Genomic DNA, 20,509 nt, shown 5'->3' with positions numbered 1-20,509 from the left:
CGTGAAACTTCTTGAAGCTGATTACAGTGAAATCTCAAGGTCGAATTTTAATGGCAGTTCTGACGATTTACCCGCGTTTTAGTTTTGTTAATAGTGTTTATTTTTAATTGATATGTAAAAACGATTGTTATCGCTGAACGCAATTATGCGCCTCGCATCGTCGAGGTCATTAACATTAAAATGCCAAAGGTCATAATATGATACATTATCAATATACATAACGAATATAATCTAAATTATAATATTGGTATCAATTTAGTACATAAAGAGAAAATAATATAAATACGGCATCGAATAAATTAATCTCAGTACTGTTCCTGGATACATAATGCTTATGGTGAGGAACAATTGATACTGCGAATACTTAAACCCCTGTGGTGATGTTATGATCTTTAATTAACTGTCATATTTTGAGAGATATTTTTAGCCATGATCTGACAAACCGCAAAATTATTTCAAAAACCCCTTACTTAAAAAGTTAAAGATGCACTAGATAACTTAAGGAAAAGTAAAAACAAAGTATCTTTTGTAAGTTTAAAGGAATTTTTCACAGTTTGCCTATTAGGCAATCTGTATGTTTCTACAACCTAATGAATTTTGTAATTGTAATTTTTCAAATCGCAAATAATTAGGGAACTGCGACTTTAAATTTGGTCAGTTTTCTTTGCCTGTATGTTTCAAACAATTTACCGTTATCCAAATGATTTATATTAGGTAAATCTGTGAAGTGAAGGTGCGATTGATATAATTTAGGATACGTTGAAGGTCAATGCTTTAACATTGTACAAAACCACGAGAATGCAGAGAATCCATATAAAAAAGGAAGCATTAACGCAAAAAAAAAACAAAGAAGTTGCAACAAATGACGAAAAAATGTAACCAAAGCTACACGTATAAACTGGTATTAAAGCTATCGTTTTACTGACACCTTTTTCCACCTTAACCTAAATCCATTTAGTTGTAAGCCTGTGTTCAATAATAATTGTATACTTAATTCCAATTATAAAACGATAATTTAATTAAGTGCTCTATTGACTTTTAATTAAATACGTTAATTGTTTTTATTATAGGTACTTTTAATAAATAATTCCGCCACTCCAAAATAATGAATATGTAGTCCATAAATTTAACATTTATGATAAGTATGTACTCGTAAGTTGAGAATCGGTCGGTTCTTAAATAGCTAAAAGCCGATTATTAGCAATCAATATCATTTATTTCGTTGTACACAATCTTTAATCTGAGCTATTTTGAAAGCAATAAAAGTGTGTTATTATAAAATCTCACGAGTATGATGATGACTATGACATCATCGGAATCATCACATGTCATAAACGAGATATAAGTAATTTCAAGTGCGCCGGATAAGGCTGCGTTCTTGCAGATATAGTGAAGCTTTGCGAATGTCTCGGCACAGGAGATCCCAACCACATCAGAGAGTGATACCAGCGATTTAAATTCTATTGGATCAATTTACAAATTGTTGATAACAGAATCGGCTATACGGTTGTTACTTTGTTACGCAAAAATATTAAACTAGTGAATGCCATTATAATTTAAAAATGAATATTATAGGATACAATTGACCAATTATCACCTCATTTGCATTAAAATAAAATATTTTTATATATAATAAACTATTTTAAAAGGATACCAACCTTCAAAACAAAAAAAACTTCTCATTGTCTATCTAATTTGGATACAAAGATTGCATAATTATCTCCTGAATTCATATTCATAATAAAATGTTAGTAAAAATGTTTTTACGTCATAAATAAATAGGTGTTTGAATTGAGGTTCATTCTTGAATTCAAAAATATGAATCAATTAACGAAATGCAAATCATCATAGTAGTATACGCTGATTCTCTATTAAAGATATTTTTTTAAAGTAGGAAATGATTGAGGCAAATTCACGTCCAGTAAATAAAGTTAGAAAACATGGTCTTGTAGTATTAATAAAGCTAAGTTAAGTGGGGCAATATAAAATTGCGTTTTGGTTCACCAAAATTTGCGTCGATATTCAGATTTTGTATTTCTTACTTTATTTGCAGATCACAGGCGCCGGCCACGGTATGGGCCGAGAGATGGCGCTGAGCTTCGCTAAACTCGGAGGCACCATCGTGTGCGTGGACATCAACCCCACAGGCAACCAGGAGACCGTCGAAATGATTAAGGATAGCAAAGGAAAAGCGCATAGTTATCTGTAAGTTTTAATTTTTATTAAGAAGGGTACTCTGTGTAAATAAATGTCTGTTATAAATAGAATAATGTCTGTTTTATATTTTACGAATATTTAGCAAAATAGTCTTATGTTTTGCGAAAAATTTGAAGTAGAAAGAATAAAATATATATAGAGAGAGGGGGGAGAGAGAGAGAGAGAAAGAGAGAGAGAGAGATTTGCTTTTTTATTAAATATATATACATGTAGTATTATTTAAATGATATTATCTAATGTTTACAAATATGTTACACGTTTAACGTTAATATTAATTATCAAATCGTAATACCTACATAATTGTTAAACCTTCGATTTTGTTCAGACATCCGACATCTTCGGATGTGGAAATCCGTATCTACTGTTAACTGCAGATCGACCTAAATACTATATACGAGTATGTTTCATAAAACGAAAGTAGCTTCATAAATTAACGCATCACACACATGATTAAACATCTTGATTTATGATTCTTGGATCAACTATTTCCTAATCCTTAGGTATTCTAATGCTTGCAAAAATCATGTAGCAGAGAGAGGTTAGGAATTTAATTTATAATCATACTTAAGATCCCACCTATAATTTTTTTCCCTCGCCATATAGCTCGAGATGATTTTTAAACTCTAATTTCGAAAAGGTAATTTTGAACAACTCTTTGAAAATAAATGAGAATAAACGTATTAAACACATACATAAAGACTTAGACTATTAATTTCAATTTATTTCAACTATCCCGCCCATAGCTGTGACGTAACAAGCCGCACCTCGATCAACGAAATGGCAGAAAAGATCCGCAAGGAGGTGGGTGAAGTGACAATCCTCATCAACAACGCAGGCATCATGCCCTGCAAGCCATTGCTACAGACTGGCGAGAAGGAGATACGTACTGCCTTCGAAGTCAACTGTCTGGCACATCTTTGGGTAAGTTGGTAACTGGGTGCAAGAAGGTTACTGGAGTAAAATACGAAATTTATCGACAGCATTAAAATATAAATTAACCAAACTTACATTTAGATATTGTTCTGTTCTGTTATTATATGTCGAAACTGAAACAAAGAAAATTCGCCTATTATTTTTTGTCCAAAGGTTAATTTTTGGTGTATTATTTAGCCATGTTCTTCCATTATATTCAGACTCTTCAAGCTTTCCTCCCCGGGATGATGGAACGTAACCATGGGCACATAGTGGCCATGTCGTCCATGGCTGGTGTGATCGGTCTTCGTAACTTGGTACCCTACTGTGGCACTAAGTTCGCTGTGCGAGGTATGATGGAAGCTGTCCATGAAGAATTAAGAGAGGACCCGAGGGATTTCAGTGGAGTAAGTAATGCTCATACATATTTTGAAAATGTTTATTTTTTCTACCAATGTTATTACTATTTTAAATGAAATTATTTAATTGTATTAATTTGTCGTCTTTTCTTCCAGATCAAACTCACTTGTATCTGTCCGTATATTGTGGACACTGGTCTCTGCAAGAACCCGAAGATAAAGTTTCCCTCTCTGATGAAGATTCTTTCACCTCAAGAGGCTGTTGAACATATCGTAGATGCCGTTCGAAGAGAATACCACGAGATTACCATACCTAGCTCTCTTTATTATATTAATCAGGTAAGTGGACTTCTTTGATTTACCTATAGTACCAAAAAAAGTATACGTATTTTCGATGGTATACCAGTGTACATTACATTTTTATAGCTTTATAGAATCTTAGAATGACTTACGTCTTTGTTAATTAACATGTTCTTGTAGTAATAAAATAAAGAATTATCTTAAGAATTAAAGTTCAAAATGTCATAATAAGTATGATATCGAAAGTATAACGTTATATGTAAATCTCCACTTAACGATTTTCCCTTCAAAATTGAATCGTTTTGGAAAAGCCATAAACAATATCCACCCACTCATCAGATATTCTACCGCCAAATAACAGTGCACTTTGTTGTTGTGTTCCGGTTAGAAAGGTGAGTGAGCCAGTGTAATCACAGGCACAAGGGACATAACATCTCAGTTCCCAAGGTTGGTAGCGCATAGGTGATGTAAGGAATGGTTAATATTTCTTACAGCGCCTTTGTCTATGGGCGGTGGTGACCACTTACCATCAGGTACAATAACTCCCATTGCTGTTTATAAATAGTCACAGTCCGGAAATCGTACACTTCACGTACCTATTAAGGAGCCTTTGAAGGTATTCCATCATCTTGTTCCACTGTGAAATAATGAATAAAAACATTTGCTTGCACAGGTTTTTCGTTTATCGCCAAGCGTGAAATGTACAACCGTTTTTATTTTTTTATTCAATTACAAAGGGCGCATTGTCGATGTAAGGAATGGTTAATATTTCTTGCAGCACCATTGTCTATGGACGGTGGTGACCACTTACCATCAGGTACAATAACTCCCATTGCTGTTTATAAATAGTCACAGTCCGGAAATCGTACACTTCACGTACCTATTAAGGAGCCTTTGAAGGTATTCCATCATCTTGTTCCACTGTGAAATAATGAATAAAAACATTTGCTTGCACAGGTTTTTCGTTTATCGCCAAGCGTGAAATGTACAACCGTTTTTATTTTTTTATTCAATTACAAAGGGCGCATTGTCGATGTAAGGAATGGTTAATATTTCTTGCAGCACCATTGTCTATGGACGGTGGTGGCGCTTACCATCGGGAGATCTATACCATAAAATAAAACAGAGTCATATATGGTTCATTGGTTCGTTCATCTTGGCGTCTTGCATTATACTAATTATATATTTTTTTTTATCCAGATGTTCCGAGTATTCCCCCGGTCAGTACCTCTACATATCAAAGACTTCCTGGACTCTGGTCTGGAGGCGCAGTAACGACGCTGTATACAATTCGTTATGTTTTAGCAATTCGAATTTGATAAGACCAAATGAGTAAGGTCTTAAAAGACAACATTGGATCAACATTTTTGACCAAGAATCATTCCTGTATGACAAAATCATCATATCACAATTATACAGGGTGTTTGAATATATTTAAAAAATAATTACAGCCGAATAGATTATCTTAATTTTATAAAAAAAATTGTGTCAGTGTCTGTCTAAAGTTGTTAAATTTAATTTGCTAAAATATCTTGCCAGAACAGTCTGCATTAATACCAGATTTATTCAGGTCTGTTTTGGACTTCGTGAACATTCTGCCTTAAACGATTTAATCAAATATTAAAAATATATTTACATATCCTTATTCTCAAATATTCAATCGATAACTTGAACGTGATCGACAATTTACCAAGAAATATTGATGCGGTTATTTTTCTTCAAAAATATACGTATTAAAATCTCACTTTTCTAAACTGATTTTCGTAATCAGGGTAAGTTCATTATTAATAATATATTTTTTTAATAAATATTGAACGTTTGAATAAGGTTAACATTAATGTAAATTAATTGTAATTAATATTTTTAAATGATTGAATGTTGTACATAAGACTGGTGTATGATAAAGTATTTTTTTATTATTTTTTATTTTTAAGCTTAAATAGGATAAAAAATGGTGATAGTCGAGAAATCGTTGATAATAATATTAAGGTGCAACCTGTATATAAAAAAGGGACTAGTTGCATTAAAAAATAAGTCCGAAATGTTATTCGAAGCTCACACGCCAAACGTATGTGGTCCATAGTTCTTAAAAATGTACAAAAAGTATCAAGATCGTCGAGTCGTGGTATTTTTTCCTCAGTAATATTATCAACGGTTATATATTCATACGTATATACTTGTATACATTTGTCTTGTGCCCGTATTCGTTATACTGATATTATAGATATTGTATACTTCCTACCAGCCAGTGATAAATTTGGAACTCAAAGTGCCATTTGTCATTTTCATTGTATAGTCGATATTTTATGCATTTCTATATTTTTACTAAATTCAGAATGACTTTTAAGGAAATTATACAAAATTACTTAATGAAAAATAGTTTGATTTTGGGCGAATAGAGAATTGGAGAGCAACAACTGTTACCTGTACTTAGTTGATTATTTATACATATGTCTAGATAGAGTATCAAAGCTGAGAACGCGTTGAAAACAGTAGTGGCCAACAATGGGCCCCTATGTACACGCACACTAGTAAAGTATTATGACGTTTGAGTGTCTAGCTGTCACGCACATCAAGATAATATAGTTGGCTCGTTGGGTTTTGATCTTTTGTTGCGCGACACTCTATCTAGATATTAAATAATCTAAAGTTGCACGCTCTTTTTTAATAAGGCATATAAATCTTGTAATGAAACAATATTCATAGAATAATTTCAAATAGTGTTGTGTAAATAGTAAAACTATCGACACGGTATATTTGTATATGCCTTAAAAAAATTATCGTCTAAAAATTTCTGTCACTTATTCCGATCTTTTTTTCTCAAAGAAACACAAACAAATACATACATACGTATTATCTATTTTGTAACGCCTATTTCTTAATAATTTTTCTATCATATAAGTCTCGAAACTTGGTTAACATATATAAAACTATCAAAATTATATTTTTGTTAGAATTTTTAAATTATTCAAATAAAATATATATTTGATTTTGAAACGGTATATCCGTCCGCTCTCGAGGTTCTGAATATAAAAAAAAAAACTATTTGTACTTCCTTGCATTCTGTCATGCAAAATATAGTGATATTATTTATATAAGTGTTGTGAATGAATTTTATATTTGTAATTTAGCGAGTGGAATAAACGATTGAAATGAATGATATTTTAATTGAAACTCCAATTATAATTGGCATCCTATTTATTTTTGAGTATACATTTCATATTATAATTAGGATATTCACAAGCCTAGAACGAAGACCTATGTACACATATAAGTTTCATATCGACCTAGACACGGATATTATTTTTATAATGAAGTTTTTTTACTCGTAAATCTTATAGCTTTCCAAATGATTTTGATATCAGCAACATTAATTACGAGAATGCGTTACACTACATAAAAATCTACAATATTAATAAACTAACAAAGGAATTATTTTAATAACATCATTGTCCCGCATGGTATATACTGACAAACAGGACGACACTTCCTATTCATATCACAATATTATGATCAATTATCGATTACAGAAAATTATTTAATCGATTGACTAACTGTTGTTTTTTATAATTTTAGGAATTTAGGATTAATACCTTTGCCCGTTTCTAGGACAAAGAATTATATAAAAATAAATTTGTCATTGAGCTGATAATGTGAGTCAAGGTAAGCGAAAAAATATCGTTTTTATACATCGAATTAATTTGATATAAAAGTAGTACATACATTCAAATAAAAGTGTGTACATAGTCCTTATTATAAACCACTGAAACATTATATCTAATTACAAGTCACATTCTATTTTCTAATTTCTATTTGAACTTCGAATAAATTTTTATTCGTGTTGGTAAAATTTTATAATGCAAAAATATTTACGTACATCCTCACGCTTTCATGATAAATAGAATGACTAAAATTTGGCTACAAATTTTTAAAATAGAATATTTATTTACTCTCCGACTAAAATCAGGACATAATAAAACATTTTTGCTGTGTAGTTGCGACACTCTAGAATTCATTCGAGTGAACAGTACAATATTTTTTCACTCGTATTTGATAATGTAATGGATCTTGCTCCTTAGACAGGGCATGTATTTATTAATGAAACTCGTTGGATTTTTTTAGGGGAGATAATCTTATCTATATTTAGATATTAAAAATGCTTTATGTCTGAAATCGATAAAAAATATATGAATTTTATTTATTGTGCTTTGTAATACGTACCTTGTCTAATTAAAAAAAAAAAGTTTTTACTGTGTAATAATGCATTATACTAAGTCTTAATATTAATCTGCTTCGTAATATTCTCGCTACGGAATGTCTTGTGCAATATATGTTTGAGACAAGGATATAATTCGAAGTACGCAAAATAAAACATTTAATATATACGTACAAGATATTGTATTAATTGTGAGGTACATTTATTGCTAATACTCATTTTGTGCTGTAAAAAGGATTTTCGTTTGAATCATTTGAAAAAATAAATTAATTTATATTTGTATCAAAAAGTTTCGATCGAGCTATACGCTTCTCACGATATTATTTGAACATAAGCGCGTGCCTGTAACATAAAAAAAGAATAAAAAAACTTAAGATACCTATATCACAGAAAAAAATACGTCTCTAATATATATCTTCACTTCTATTAATAAAAATATTGAATTCTTTAGTCAATAATAATAATAAAACATTAGCTAGCAAAAATATACTTTTCGCTAAGTGTTAGTAAAAATAATTAAACTTTTCATTCTGAATCTATGCTCCTACCGATACGATAAAACTACCTAAGTACATGATGATATTATTCTCAATTTATCTTTTTAAATATTTGCCCTGAGTCTATAAGTTTAATAAATAGAAATATAAAAAACGATCTATTTTTAAGTTCATTATTGGTTTTACATAATATCAATATTCAGCGGAAGCTAAACGGCAAAATTACCAGAGTTTTTAATGAATTAGCCATAAAATACTACTAAGACTGTATATATAACATCAAATATATTATTAATGCCAATCTATATATTTTTTTTTTGTAAAACAATAATGGAAGAGAAAAGGAAGGTGAAAATTCTTCAAAGAACGTTCTGGAAGAAGCCAAAGGATGAAATTAGCTTATTCATAATTACTGTACTTTCTCCTCGCCCGCCGACATTATATTTATAAAACTTCAAAATATGTAACTACTACATTTTTGTTAAGCTACGTAGCTAGCAGTGCTTACTCTTGAATTATCTAAAATAACGAACTTTTTGTGACCTCACTCTTGGTTTAAATTTCCGCGATAACATCAATGACTCTATGACAACATTTATTTTAATAACACATTGGTATTGAAGATTACACAGATAAGACAAGAATTTAAAATATATCGACGTCTTTAAGATGTTGGTAATTGCGATCCCAGTAGCCTCCGTTGTAGAGCCAGTCCTCTTGCTTCGTATACGGGTTTGTGCCTTGGCTGAACCACCTGAAAATACGTCATTAAAATATGAATGGATATTATTATAACTCATAAAATATTAAAAAAACATTAATAAAAATAAAAAGTTTTTAACGAATGTAAAACCGTTAAAATTATTCGACAATGTTTTTGTACCCATTTTTTTTAATGTAAGTAGTAAATGTTGGTTGCTTGGTTAGTTTGCAAAACAACTAAGACAAAAAATCCTGTACGATTTAAATGTAGTTAATTTTATTGAAATTCTAAGTGAATTTCAAAAAAAAATTGTTTTTGAGATATCGCAAAAACAAGGTACTCGAGATATACATACACATTTTATAACCTGAATAATCTCAATACCTTGGTTGCCAAGCATCGACGTTCTTTTTGAGAACCTTCCTCGCCGCTCGTTGCTTCTCCTCAAGTCTGGTTTTCTCAGTAGCGGCTGCGTCTATATCTCCTTGCTCCAGCAACCGAATGTCTGGTCGCAGCCGACTGTCCGTGGGACAGAGCTGTCCCTTCATATCTCGTTCCAACTCGTTTAAGGACATCGCGAATTCGGTGAATTGGTAATACTGGAAGATCATTAATTATGCTTTGAAACTGTTTTACAGAAACTTACATGAATATTTAATTCAAAAAAAGTATACAGGAGATATTACACATTTTTAAATAAACAATTACTTTTAACATCTGAAGTAGATGTGATCTTTTGTGACACATTTTAATATATCTAATTATATCTCTAATGCAAGTCACCTGTGCACTGCTGCTGGGTCTCGGTCGCGCTTCCCAAAGCGTAACGGATCCTGGAATGTCGATGTTAAACGAATCGTCTGGCTTTGGCACATCTTCTGAGTTCTCTGCATCGTCGTTCTATAATTTATTATATAAATATTATATTATATTTAATTATACAATTGGTTTTATTAACTAAATCGATACTCAACTTACATCCTGTATAGACATAGATCTCAATGCTCCGACTTTGAAACTATTGAGCTTGGCGAGAACTTTCTTGGGCGTATGCGAAGGAGTTTGCGCGTCGTCGCCGCGCTCGCGCGCCCATTGTTCGTGTGCAGCCGCGCTGCAGCACTTTATGTATTCAGTCCATTTACCATAAAGGAAGCGGAGACGCTTTTTGCTAAAAAATAAATTAATAAAAAAAATTAGCCAGATTTAAATATGGAAGTTACTTTCGTTTGCTTTTAATTAATTTAGCTTAATCATACCTTTGATCAATAATAAATCCATCTACTCTGTGCAAGTCCCTGTTATTGAAACCGGCTGGTTTGAACGCGAGGTTGGCTTTGAGTCCGGCACCACCGTGACAGGTCACTTCCATAGCTCCGTACTGTTCGATCCAAAGTTTGCCGACGATCACATTGTGAACGCAGCAGTTCACGTTGCTCCAAGTGTATGCCTCACCCCATCTACGAGTAGGTAGTTTGAGGCGATAAAACAGAGAACTCTTTTCTGATATTTTGGTAAGTTGTCATATTTGTTGAATAATAATGAGGAAATTTAGAAGCTATGACTAAACGTCTTTATCACAACGATAAAAAAAACATAAACGAAACTTTTAATAAAACTACATGGGCGCACAATAGCGTGAGAGAATTTTGATTTTTTTAATGTTTTTGCAAGAGAGACGGGCAAATAGCCACCTGATTATAAGTGATCACATTCCTGCATGGATACTGGCATTCTATATAAAATAAAAATTAGAATAAGACCTCGGCAATTCGACGGTAACATGTCCTTTGGGCTGAATCTCCACACTTTTGCCGCAGAACTTGAGTTTTGGGTGCACGGAGCCGTGGAAGACGAAGTGAGGACTGTCAGCGTGGAAGGCTGACACTGGAGGATGGTGCGATACCTATAGGATAAATAAATCATTCACTACCGATCCTTAACAATATAGTAAACATGAATGCGTATTTGTTAGTTCTTCTCCTTTCACGCACACACAGGAGGTGGGTCGGCGTTTTTTTTTGGGTGAGTGTTATATCAAAACTAGTGCTGAATCCGAAAAGCGTTCGTAAGTGATGCTGATTTTAATTTTTTGTAGACTATTAAATAAGGTATAATAATGTATTGAAACATATTTAAGGTAATCCCTTTCGTAATTAACAAATTGTCTTATAAGATCAAAACCATTTTCATAATTAAGCTGTCTAAGCAAATAATTATCTTCTATATTTAGATTTTAGTAGTTTTAAGGAGCACTCAACGCAATTACATACAAGCCTTAACAACTTCTGCTTTAAGTGAAGTTGCTCTCATGTTACTTGAACTGTGATTAAGTTTATAACGTAGGAACTTGAGATGTGCACGAGGAAGTGACGCAAAACTGATTAAAATGTACAACAAGAAAACAAAATTTCCTTGTTAGAAAAAATAATTATTGTTGATTATTCATGTACTGAAAAGATATTGTTGTTTTAGAATTGTTTGGTCGCTCACTTCTGAGATCGATCGAGGTAAATTATAAGAAACAATTTTCGTGTCCATGGCACTTTTATTATTATACCGAACAGAATATCATAAATTATGTCTGAACAACTGATGGCTATTTTACTTTTCACAAACCTAAATTATATCCTGTATAACTTATTGTCAAACTGTCTTCGTTTTACCTGTTCGCAAACGGCCCTGAACTCGGGACGTTCTAGTTCGTAAGTTTCACCGAGGAGAGGGTTGAATGGCTTGCCCAGACGTTCCCAGTTTGAAGCCAAAGCGCTCACTGCAAATGCTGGAAAAACAATCTTATAATATTTTCAACAAGAAAAAATTACGAAGCTTGTTTGTAGTTTATGCTAAATTAACCTTCTATATGTAATCGTGAACCTGATATGAAACAATAGCATGATGATGATGATGTCAAAGTACTCAATTCAGTCAGCAGTCAATCTCAACGGAGACCAGCCACCTATGCAGGACAAATTAAATCCATAAGAGCACGCGCAAACACTGCTGATCTGCTTATTCTATCGATCTTATATGTTGGAGCGGTAAATCCGACACGACCGAAAATATCTGAGGACCAACGGCTTTACGTGCCTTACGACGTACTTCAATGTACGCACTCCCAATTACCTACCATACTTCGGGCGGTTACTAAGATTTTTCTATAGTAATACCCAATAGCTTTTTATCGGACCGATCTGGGGTTTGCAGTCAGAACCGCGGGTTCTGTGACCAACGAGGTAGTGACGATATATTTTATACAAAAACGTTTAGTTTTTTAGTTTTCAGCCTCGTGTTAGTGTGGGAGGGTGTAAGTTTTAAAAATACAAAAGTATAATATGTCCTTCCTTGGGGTTCAAACTTGCGTAATACCTTATTTATCAAATTTGGTTCAGTGATTTAGTCGTGAAAGCGTAACAGAAAGATAGATAGAGTATAATATCGCCTTTATAATATTTTATATAGAGAAAAGTGGTGTCTATATAGCTTTTATAAGATACAAAAAAACGAAAAAAAAATGAAAAAGTTTCCTGTTCTTACTTAAGTAACTTGAGATGAATAACTGATTCGAGAAAAAGGAAAATAGCCGAAGGCAAAAAAGACGTAAATTTTATTGTTCTAGAAAAATAAAATTCATAACAACTGGGGCTCGCAACTTGTTGAAACCGCGCACCCGGCTTCAATAGGCCTTTGTGTTGTATTCTCGACTATTTAGCCTGGAAAGCGTAATTAGGAAAGTAATATGCCTAAGTAGCTCGGCCTCTGTTCTACAACTGAAATCCGTTTATACTTTATATTCGTATAATTCGCATTAATAATATCATTACAGCTTAATAAGTAATACGACTTGATATTATTAAATTTATTCAGAAAAAATATGCACATAAAAGTATCAACATGAAATCGAGATTATGTCCATTTCATAAAATCCGTTAAATGATAAGGAATATCTATGTTTCTATTTTGTGACAATAGAAATATACAACAATAATTAAATCAACGTGCTAATATTCGGCTGGTATTATTAGGTCTGTTTTAAACATTCAATTTCATGAACAAAGGGCTTGACGTGCAAACTTAATGTCGAGTTAAGTGTTTCGTAGATATTCTAAAGACGCGATTAGGCGTGCTAACGAGTAAGACTCGTGGCTCATTATGAGATAGTAATGTTGCTTCAAATCACTTTAAACAATGGCTTTGACACACGGGCGTAGGGAACGACTCGCTGCGATTTAAAGCACCATTTTTGCTGCAAGCTTATGTCTCGTTTGTCAATCAGGACCTTTAAAAGGAGATTCAATTTCATAATATAATATTGTTAATATGACAGTTTTACTAGAGCTGCATACCGGCGATATATTCCATCCTCGCTACTGGATCCGTCTGTTCCGATGCCATTCTTAGAAGGTGCGCATATTCGAGGTACTCCAGCATCCGCTGCAGGAACGATAAAGGTTCGTTGAATACGACCGGCATCGTGATTTTGGACAGCTCTTTCCCCACGCAATTCTTCAGGACCGACCAGAGGTTGAAGTCGCCTCGGCTGAATTGGGCCACAGGTAGTGACGTCCTGGGAACAACATCGAACAAAAATTATATTTATTTATAATATTATGCTTCTGTGTATACTACGTGTAGACTAATTTTGTCTTTAGACTAGGGTTCGGTGACCAATTATTGTATGATATTTGGTTTCTAACTAGTTTGTCTATGAAAAGTTGCAGAGCACTGAAATAAAATTAGCAAAGATTCTATAAAAATCTAAAAGAAAATATATTTTAATTTCTTTATGTAACATATACAATGATATTTGAGTAAAGTCAGAATATAACTAATGTTATTAGTTGTGTGTATGTAATATAACTTATGTGGTCTTGTTCCATATTCTTCCAGTATTATAAAGGACGTGAGTATTGTCAATCACTAGTCACTAATCACGCAAGAACTACTAACTCGATTAATACTACACTAAACTGAATATAATAAAATTCCACATTATCTTAGATCAAAGTTTCTGGAGGAATGTATTCTATGCAGTACGTTAATTATATTCAATCTGAAAATAAGACCGGGCCTTTTGAAATCTCTACATACGTTAAAAAATGTATATTATACTAGTTGTCGAACGCGGCTTTAATGATTGGTCGTCATAAAAAAGTAGCCTATGTCCTTTCTTGGGGTTTAAGTTTGCTTCAGACCAAATAATATTAAATTCGGTTGTGGTTTGGCCGTGAAAGAGCAACAGACAGATAGACGGAGAGATTTTCGCGTTTATAATATAATAGTACAGATTCGTAGATAAGCAAAATATGTATATTTATATATTATGCATAAATATAAAGATTCACAACAGCTTTAATATTAACCTTAAGCCACAATTACCATATTTTTCATTTGTTTCAAACATTATCAAATTACATTTTGATTTTGTAAGCGTTGTATGTAATTGTACTTTGCAATTTGGACCAGATGAAAATATTCGAGATATATTTTAACGAACTCACGAAAAGAAGGCGTGAGCGGTGCGGTTAGATATATCAGCGCAGTACCTACTGAAGTGCGGATCGATCGCTTGGCTCGATACAAATCATCGCGATTTTATCTACGAGTATAAAAAGTTTGGGCGTTCTAAAAATATGTGGTAGCGCTCTAATATATATAAATACATAAATGCTTAGGAGAGCTAACACAATACATTATTTACTATTTATTTTTCACATTAACAGCCTGTAAATTTCCCACCGCTGGGTTAAGGAATCCTCTCCCTTTGAGGAGAAAGTTTTTGGAGCATATTCCACCACGTTGCTCCAATGCGGGTTGGTGGAATAGACATGTTTCCTCAAAATGTTTTCCTACACCGCCGAGCACGATATGATTTATAAACACAAATTAAGCACATGAAAATTCAGTGGTGCTTGGATTTGAGCCCGAAATCATCGATTAAGATGCTCGCGTTCTAAACACTGGGCCATCTCGGCTCATTTCCGATTTACTATTTGCCAATTAAGAGCAATCACAATAATTGCTAAGCTAATCAACAGTATACGAATGGAGAGACGGAACTACATAACAAAGATAAGTGTTGCAATTAAAAAAAACACACACACAAAGAAATACACAGAATACGTTTGTTATTGGAAAATACCTTAATTACGGCAAAACGTAGCCGTTTGTATTTTAAATTGGCTATACAATCAAATTGTTCTTTATTCAAATTGGATGGATTGGGTGGTTCCAACCGCTTTTGAATTGCCATTATACATCGTTACTTCAAGTTACAGCTTTGGAATACAGATTCTACTTAAAATCTTGCAAGAAACTCAGTAGTTACTCTTACTTAGACATTAATTATACCATTTGTATTTTTACTGTAAGAAAATCTACGAATGTTCATTTCATATATTTTGTTCGAGGAAATGTTTTTTTTTAATATAAGTAAATTCATTAGTACCAAATGTATCAAGTTTTTTATAAATTTTTCATGTAGGATAGTAGAAGGAGAAGACTTTTAAATTTTTCAAATGATAATAGAATATAATATTAAGAAAGTGTGAAACTTCGGGTTGGTCTTCGGGAATGAGACTCAAGGTCGCGCATTGGATCAATACGATCCCGACGCTGAGACGAGACTAAATGGAAATGGAAAAATGGAATTTAAAAATTACCTTTTATATTTAACGTTTACAGGCGGCCATGAACTGATTTTGCGTGGGAGTCATTTTATATTTGTATCCGATTGTTATGTTGGGTTTTATTTTAAGAATAATATATATTTATAAGGGCAATCTTTCGGAAAAATATACATTTAGAGCGTTACCTTTTACCTACAATTATTTGAGATTCGATTCTAATATATCAATGAAAATTTGTAAAACGGGATTCGGTTTTTTTTTTAGTTAATCTTTATTATTTATTTAAGTCAAAGCCTATTTTATTACTATTGCAATTTTTTATTTTACTATTGCAAGAGTATTCGGGATAACCCCAATACTTTTAAAATATTATGTATAAATAAAATAAAATATTATAAAATAATCGTTAAATTTATTAGCAGCATAGACAAGCAAATGGACTACTGAACGAAAATGATCATTCGCTCATAGACGTGAAGTTATGCTGCTTAGCAGTGGAATAAATGATGAGGGAACTCAGAAGCTTGCTTAAAATTTCACACAAATTCGGTCAGTGGAGATCCGCAATAATATAATGAGGTATAATACACGGTAAAATATATATATTTAAGTCTTATGCTCTTTCTTCTCTAACTATTTGGGAAAATGTTTTTTCTACAGAAGCTAAAAGTCACCAACATTTACTCTGAGAGAAAAGATGGACGGATACAAAATTCAAAATAGAACTGACATTGAAGTGATGCTGAGTAGTTAGTAAATAGACTAGTACCAAATACAATCATGGTCTTCAGATACCTACACGGATTGTTCATGTTGGACTAAAATTACATATTAATGTAATTCAACGAGGACATGCTGCTAGCATGAATGTCAGCATTTCTGAATATACTGTACGCAAGCAACGCTATACGGTTGACGCCTAACAAATGAGAGTCCATTCTTAATCTAGATTATAATACGTTTAAATACTTTTTTTCTACAGTATAAAATAATGGTAAGCATTTTCTTGGCATTCAAGGGTAGCTCTAATTGGATCGTTCGAAGCGCCAAGAACATTCTGCTATATACTTGATTAAATATTTAACTCGCTAAATAAAAGATTGAACACGAGTCAAGCGAGATTACAAAGAAAGGAAAAAAACTCTTCATTCCAACCTTATTTTGTGTGATGGGTAATTATAAAAGTAGGTTGCGCTTTAATCAAAGTTAAAAAGCTTCGTCAAATATTTTACAAGCGTTACACTTGCTTATTAATTGTCAAAAATCTACCATCGGTTCGGAACTAATCACCTCGGACCTGAGAAGAACCGACGAAAGAAACTATCCGGGATTTTGTATGCGACATAATATTTTACAACAATTATATTTCTACAATTTTGCTTCATACATTTGAAATAGCCTGGAGGCGATCATGTCTCCCAAGAAGTTCAATCAACTAAGAAGTTATAAGTTTTGCAATATCCTTTAGCACACAACAAGTTTATGCTTGTACCTAGTAATAATAGTATGTACGTCACAAATTCTCGAAAAATCGTTTATGTTTTTGTGTACATGCATAACATCATCAAAGATAAATTAATAAGCGACAGTCATTTATTATTAATTATGATACTACTACAAATATAATCATACAAACATTTTGATCAATTATTATGCATATATTTTCAACAAGTTACAAAGAGTAACAAATATGCAAATTAAAAAAATCGCGTTTTTTATTTTATAAAAAAAGAAAAAAAAAAACCACACTGATTCGGGCTTGAAGTGTATAATAATCGAATGTTGGAAGAAAAGCTTTACAAAACTAAAAGTAATACATTTGTTTGTCAAACGCAAGCGGACAGACGAGTTTAATGAATATAAGTAAACCAGTAGTTTGAGATATGGATGACTTTTCATCTCGATAAGTGAGCAAAAAAGTAAGCGGAACTTGCTTTGTTTCGCTCGCTATTTATAAATATAAAGATCACCGACAACAAATAGTAAGGCAGGTTCTACACAAGTATAAATCAGAGTACGGAAGCTCGCACGCTATCGATCCGCTGTGATGACCTTGTAACATGTGTCCAAAGAGTAATGGCATATGTGAAAATGTAGATGTGGCTATCATTACAATGCAACATATATAAACTAAACTTTATACAACGTTCTTAAAAGTTAAATCATAATTCTAAACTTGTATTAAACTGATAAGTTGTAATAAACTGTAAGAAGAATCGGTAACAAATGCAGTCAGAACATATTTAAACGCGTCTTATTATTTTGAATTATTTGAAATCATTCGCTCTGTATAGAAAAGTATTTTAATCATTTTTATTATCGTAGTTTAACCTATAAATCTGACTTATCTGTTAAGCTTAGTATTTTGTAGCATTACTTGTATTAATACAATAATAATGAGTTCTACTTGAAAGACGATATTTATCATTTGTTACCTACTTTCAACTAGGATACATAAAGACAATTTGAATGAAAACAAAACTGTAAAACATTCAAATGTTTAATTAATTTCAATTAACAAAGAAATAATTAATTAATTGTTCAATTAATAAAGGAATTGTATGATATAATTATAAATAATTCATAAATACAATGTGTCTAAATAAATACAGAAATGAACTCTACGAATAAACAAACGCTGTTCATGTAATGTAACCATTCATATAATGATAAATTCAAAACAATGCGTATTTGAGTTAAAATAATATTATTATGTTTTACGTATAATTATCCGAATAAGGTCGATCTTATTAAAGGCCGAGCAAAATGCTTTAAATTAAACCTTACATTTCTGGGTAAAATTGGTCGCGAAATGAAACCGCTCTATGGTAATTAAGTCATTAAAATTATTTAAGTATAATGTAGTTAGTGTATTTAAATGATATTATATGTATATGTCGCTAAATCGGTTACTGCTCACTTGGTAGTAGGGCTAGGTACCACCCACTCATCAGATATTCTACCACCAAACAGCAGTACTCTGTATTATTGTGTGCCGGTTTGAAGGGTGAGTGAACCAGTGTAACTACACGCACTAGGGACATAACATAAAGGGTCTCAAACACCACTACATATTAGTAATGTTACAAACCTCCTCTACTGCGTCCAGTTCTATGCAGAAACATATCGCTATGACAGCAATGCGACCACTTTTGCGGATTTTTCCTTTCTTATGTGTATATAATTTTTAGATAAGTTCTATATAACAAATAACATTTGTATTGCAATAATTCATACGTATGTCTGAAGGGTAAATACAAATGTATTTGTATAGTCGAGCATAATCCATTGTGTCGACGTAACAAAGGCAATTGAATAGGTTAGAAGGTTTATTTCACACAATACATTAATAATTTAACTAGTTCGCTGAATTTAAATACTCTTAAAATAATTAATTATCCTTTAATTTTCTGAAAACAAATCATAATATACGAGTAAGCACTTATGAATCGTAATTTTCCACTAGGGTATCTAAATGTAAATTTATCATCGGTTCGAAATGTAGATTCTACCAAGAAAAAATACAAGAAACTCAGTTTTAAAATTTTTAAATACAAAGTTATGTCAATAAAATACAATTATGTATTTATTATTCATGACATTCAAAAACAAATCTCCACGCGCTTTAATCATGGATATAATTTTGTGTTGCCCCTTTTATTAATGCGTTGTTTAACGAAATTAAAATATCGCTTCTGATCTCCTGTGATCAGAGACTATCAAGAAGATAATATTTTACTTATAGTATAAGTCGTTCTATAAGGTTTCATGCAAGCTTCACGTTGTCGTCTATTGTGTTTTACGGTGTGTGATAATAGGCATAAGGGACTTAGTTCGCATGATTGACGGCGCATGCAAGAACAACGGGCTTAGACAAATACATTTGCGTCGAGTTGAAGCGATTACTATTGGCTTTCTCCCATGATACTTTGAACACGAAATCTGAAAATACTTACGGAATTTCGATTTTTTATGCTATAGAATTGTTGATTAAATCTCTTACAATTTATTAATTATATAATGGCAACGCGAACTGCTTACTGGTCATCAGGTGACCAAATGCCTTCTAATCAATTTATTTTTTATCAACGCCGCGCCAGTCCACGTTTATCTTTCAGAGTATCGCAAGCTTATATCCGAGCAAACATCACTTAGTGCTTGAGCTGCGTGGAGGAAAAATAGAATGAGGGAAATTAACGAATGACGTCATTGCTACTTATTTTTATAATACGTAACATTTTTCAACGTTCTATTGTTTAGCCAAGCGTTTAAAATGGTTAGTTGAGAGACTTTATTAGACTAATAAATATAGGTTCAGTCGGATTAAATTGAATCATACAAACTGTATACATAATACCGCCTTCGGGGATCGTTATTCGGGTCGGGATCGATATCAGGCCCAGCCCGGAGCGTTCATTATTATCGCCATCCTCCGAAAACATTGCGGTTTCAAGGACCTTTAAGAACAAATATTTTTCCGATATTTCGAGAAAAAGTTTATTAAGGATATTTTTGTGAGAATTGTATATTTTTTCATTACATTTAAAAAAAAAAGATTTTTAAGAATTTTTTCGGTATATTTCTTAGAAAATATAATTGTGTAAATAAAACTGACTTATTCCGAATTTATATAATTTTACGTATTAAATATTTATGTACAATAACTAAAATACATTAAA

At 32.3% G+C, this 20,509-nt stretch overlaps 2 protein-coding genes across 9 annotated transcripts in view; one reads left to right on the top strand and one right to left on the bottom strand.

The window, feature by feature from the left end:
* The window catches only part of LOC125067417 (estradiol 17-beta-dehydrogenase 11-like), a 35,941-nt gene extending 28,996 nt beyond the window's left edge, over positions 1–6,945 (top strand). The window contains exons 4-8 of the mRNA XM_047676020.1: positions 2,054–2,205; positions 2,961–3,138; positions 3,351–3,536; positions 3,645–3,827; positions 4,989–6,945. Of these exons, the coding sequence (XP_047531976.1) occupies positions 2,054–2,205; positions 2,961–3,138; positions 3,351–3,536; positions 3,645–3,827; positions 4,989–5,063 (774 nt within the window). The 3' untranslated portion in view covers positions 5,064–6,945. The remainder of the gene's footprint in view (positions 1–2,053; positions 2,206–2,960; positions 3,139–3,350; positions 3,537–3,644; positions 3,828–4,988) is intronic.
* A 23-nt stretch (positions 6,946–6,968) lies between these two features.
* Positions 6,969–20,509, bottom strand: part of LOC125067373 (oxysterol-binding protein-related protein 1) — a 35,893-nt gene continuing 22,352 nt past the window's right edge. For all 8 annotated transcript variants that reach the window (XM_047675935.1, XM_047675942.1, XM_047675950.1 and 5 more), the window contains 8 exons: positions 13,548–13,768; positions 11,868–11,983; positions 10,965–11,107; positions 10,461–10,661; positions 10,183–10,372; positions 9,988–10,104; positions 9,589–9,803; positions 6,969–9,255 (listed from right to left, as the gene is read on the bottom strand). In XM_047675935.1, the coding sequence (XP_047531891.1) occupies positions 9,147–9,255; positions 9,589–9,803; positions 9,988–10,104; positions 10,183–10,372; positions 10,461–10,661; positions 10,965–11,107; positions 11,868–11,983; positions 13,548–13,768 (1,312 nt within the window). In that variant the 3' untranslated portion in view covers positions 6,969–9,146. The remainder of the gene's footprint in view (positions 9,256–9,588; positions 9,804–9,987; positions 10,105–10,182; positions 10,373–10,460; positions 10,662–10,964; positions 11,108–11,867; positions 11,984–13,547; positions 13,769–20,509) is intronic.

Source organism: Vanessa atalanta, chromosome 1 (genome assembly GCF_905147765.1).
Source record: "Vanessa atalanta chromosome 1, ilVanAtal1.2, whole genome shotgun sequence".
Lineage (NCBI taxonomy): Eukaryota > Metazoa > Arthropoda > Insecta > Lepidoptera > Nymphalidae > Vanessa > Vanessa atalanta.
This window is presented reverse-complemented; position numbering and strand designations above follow the sequence as displayed.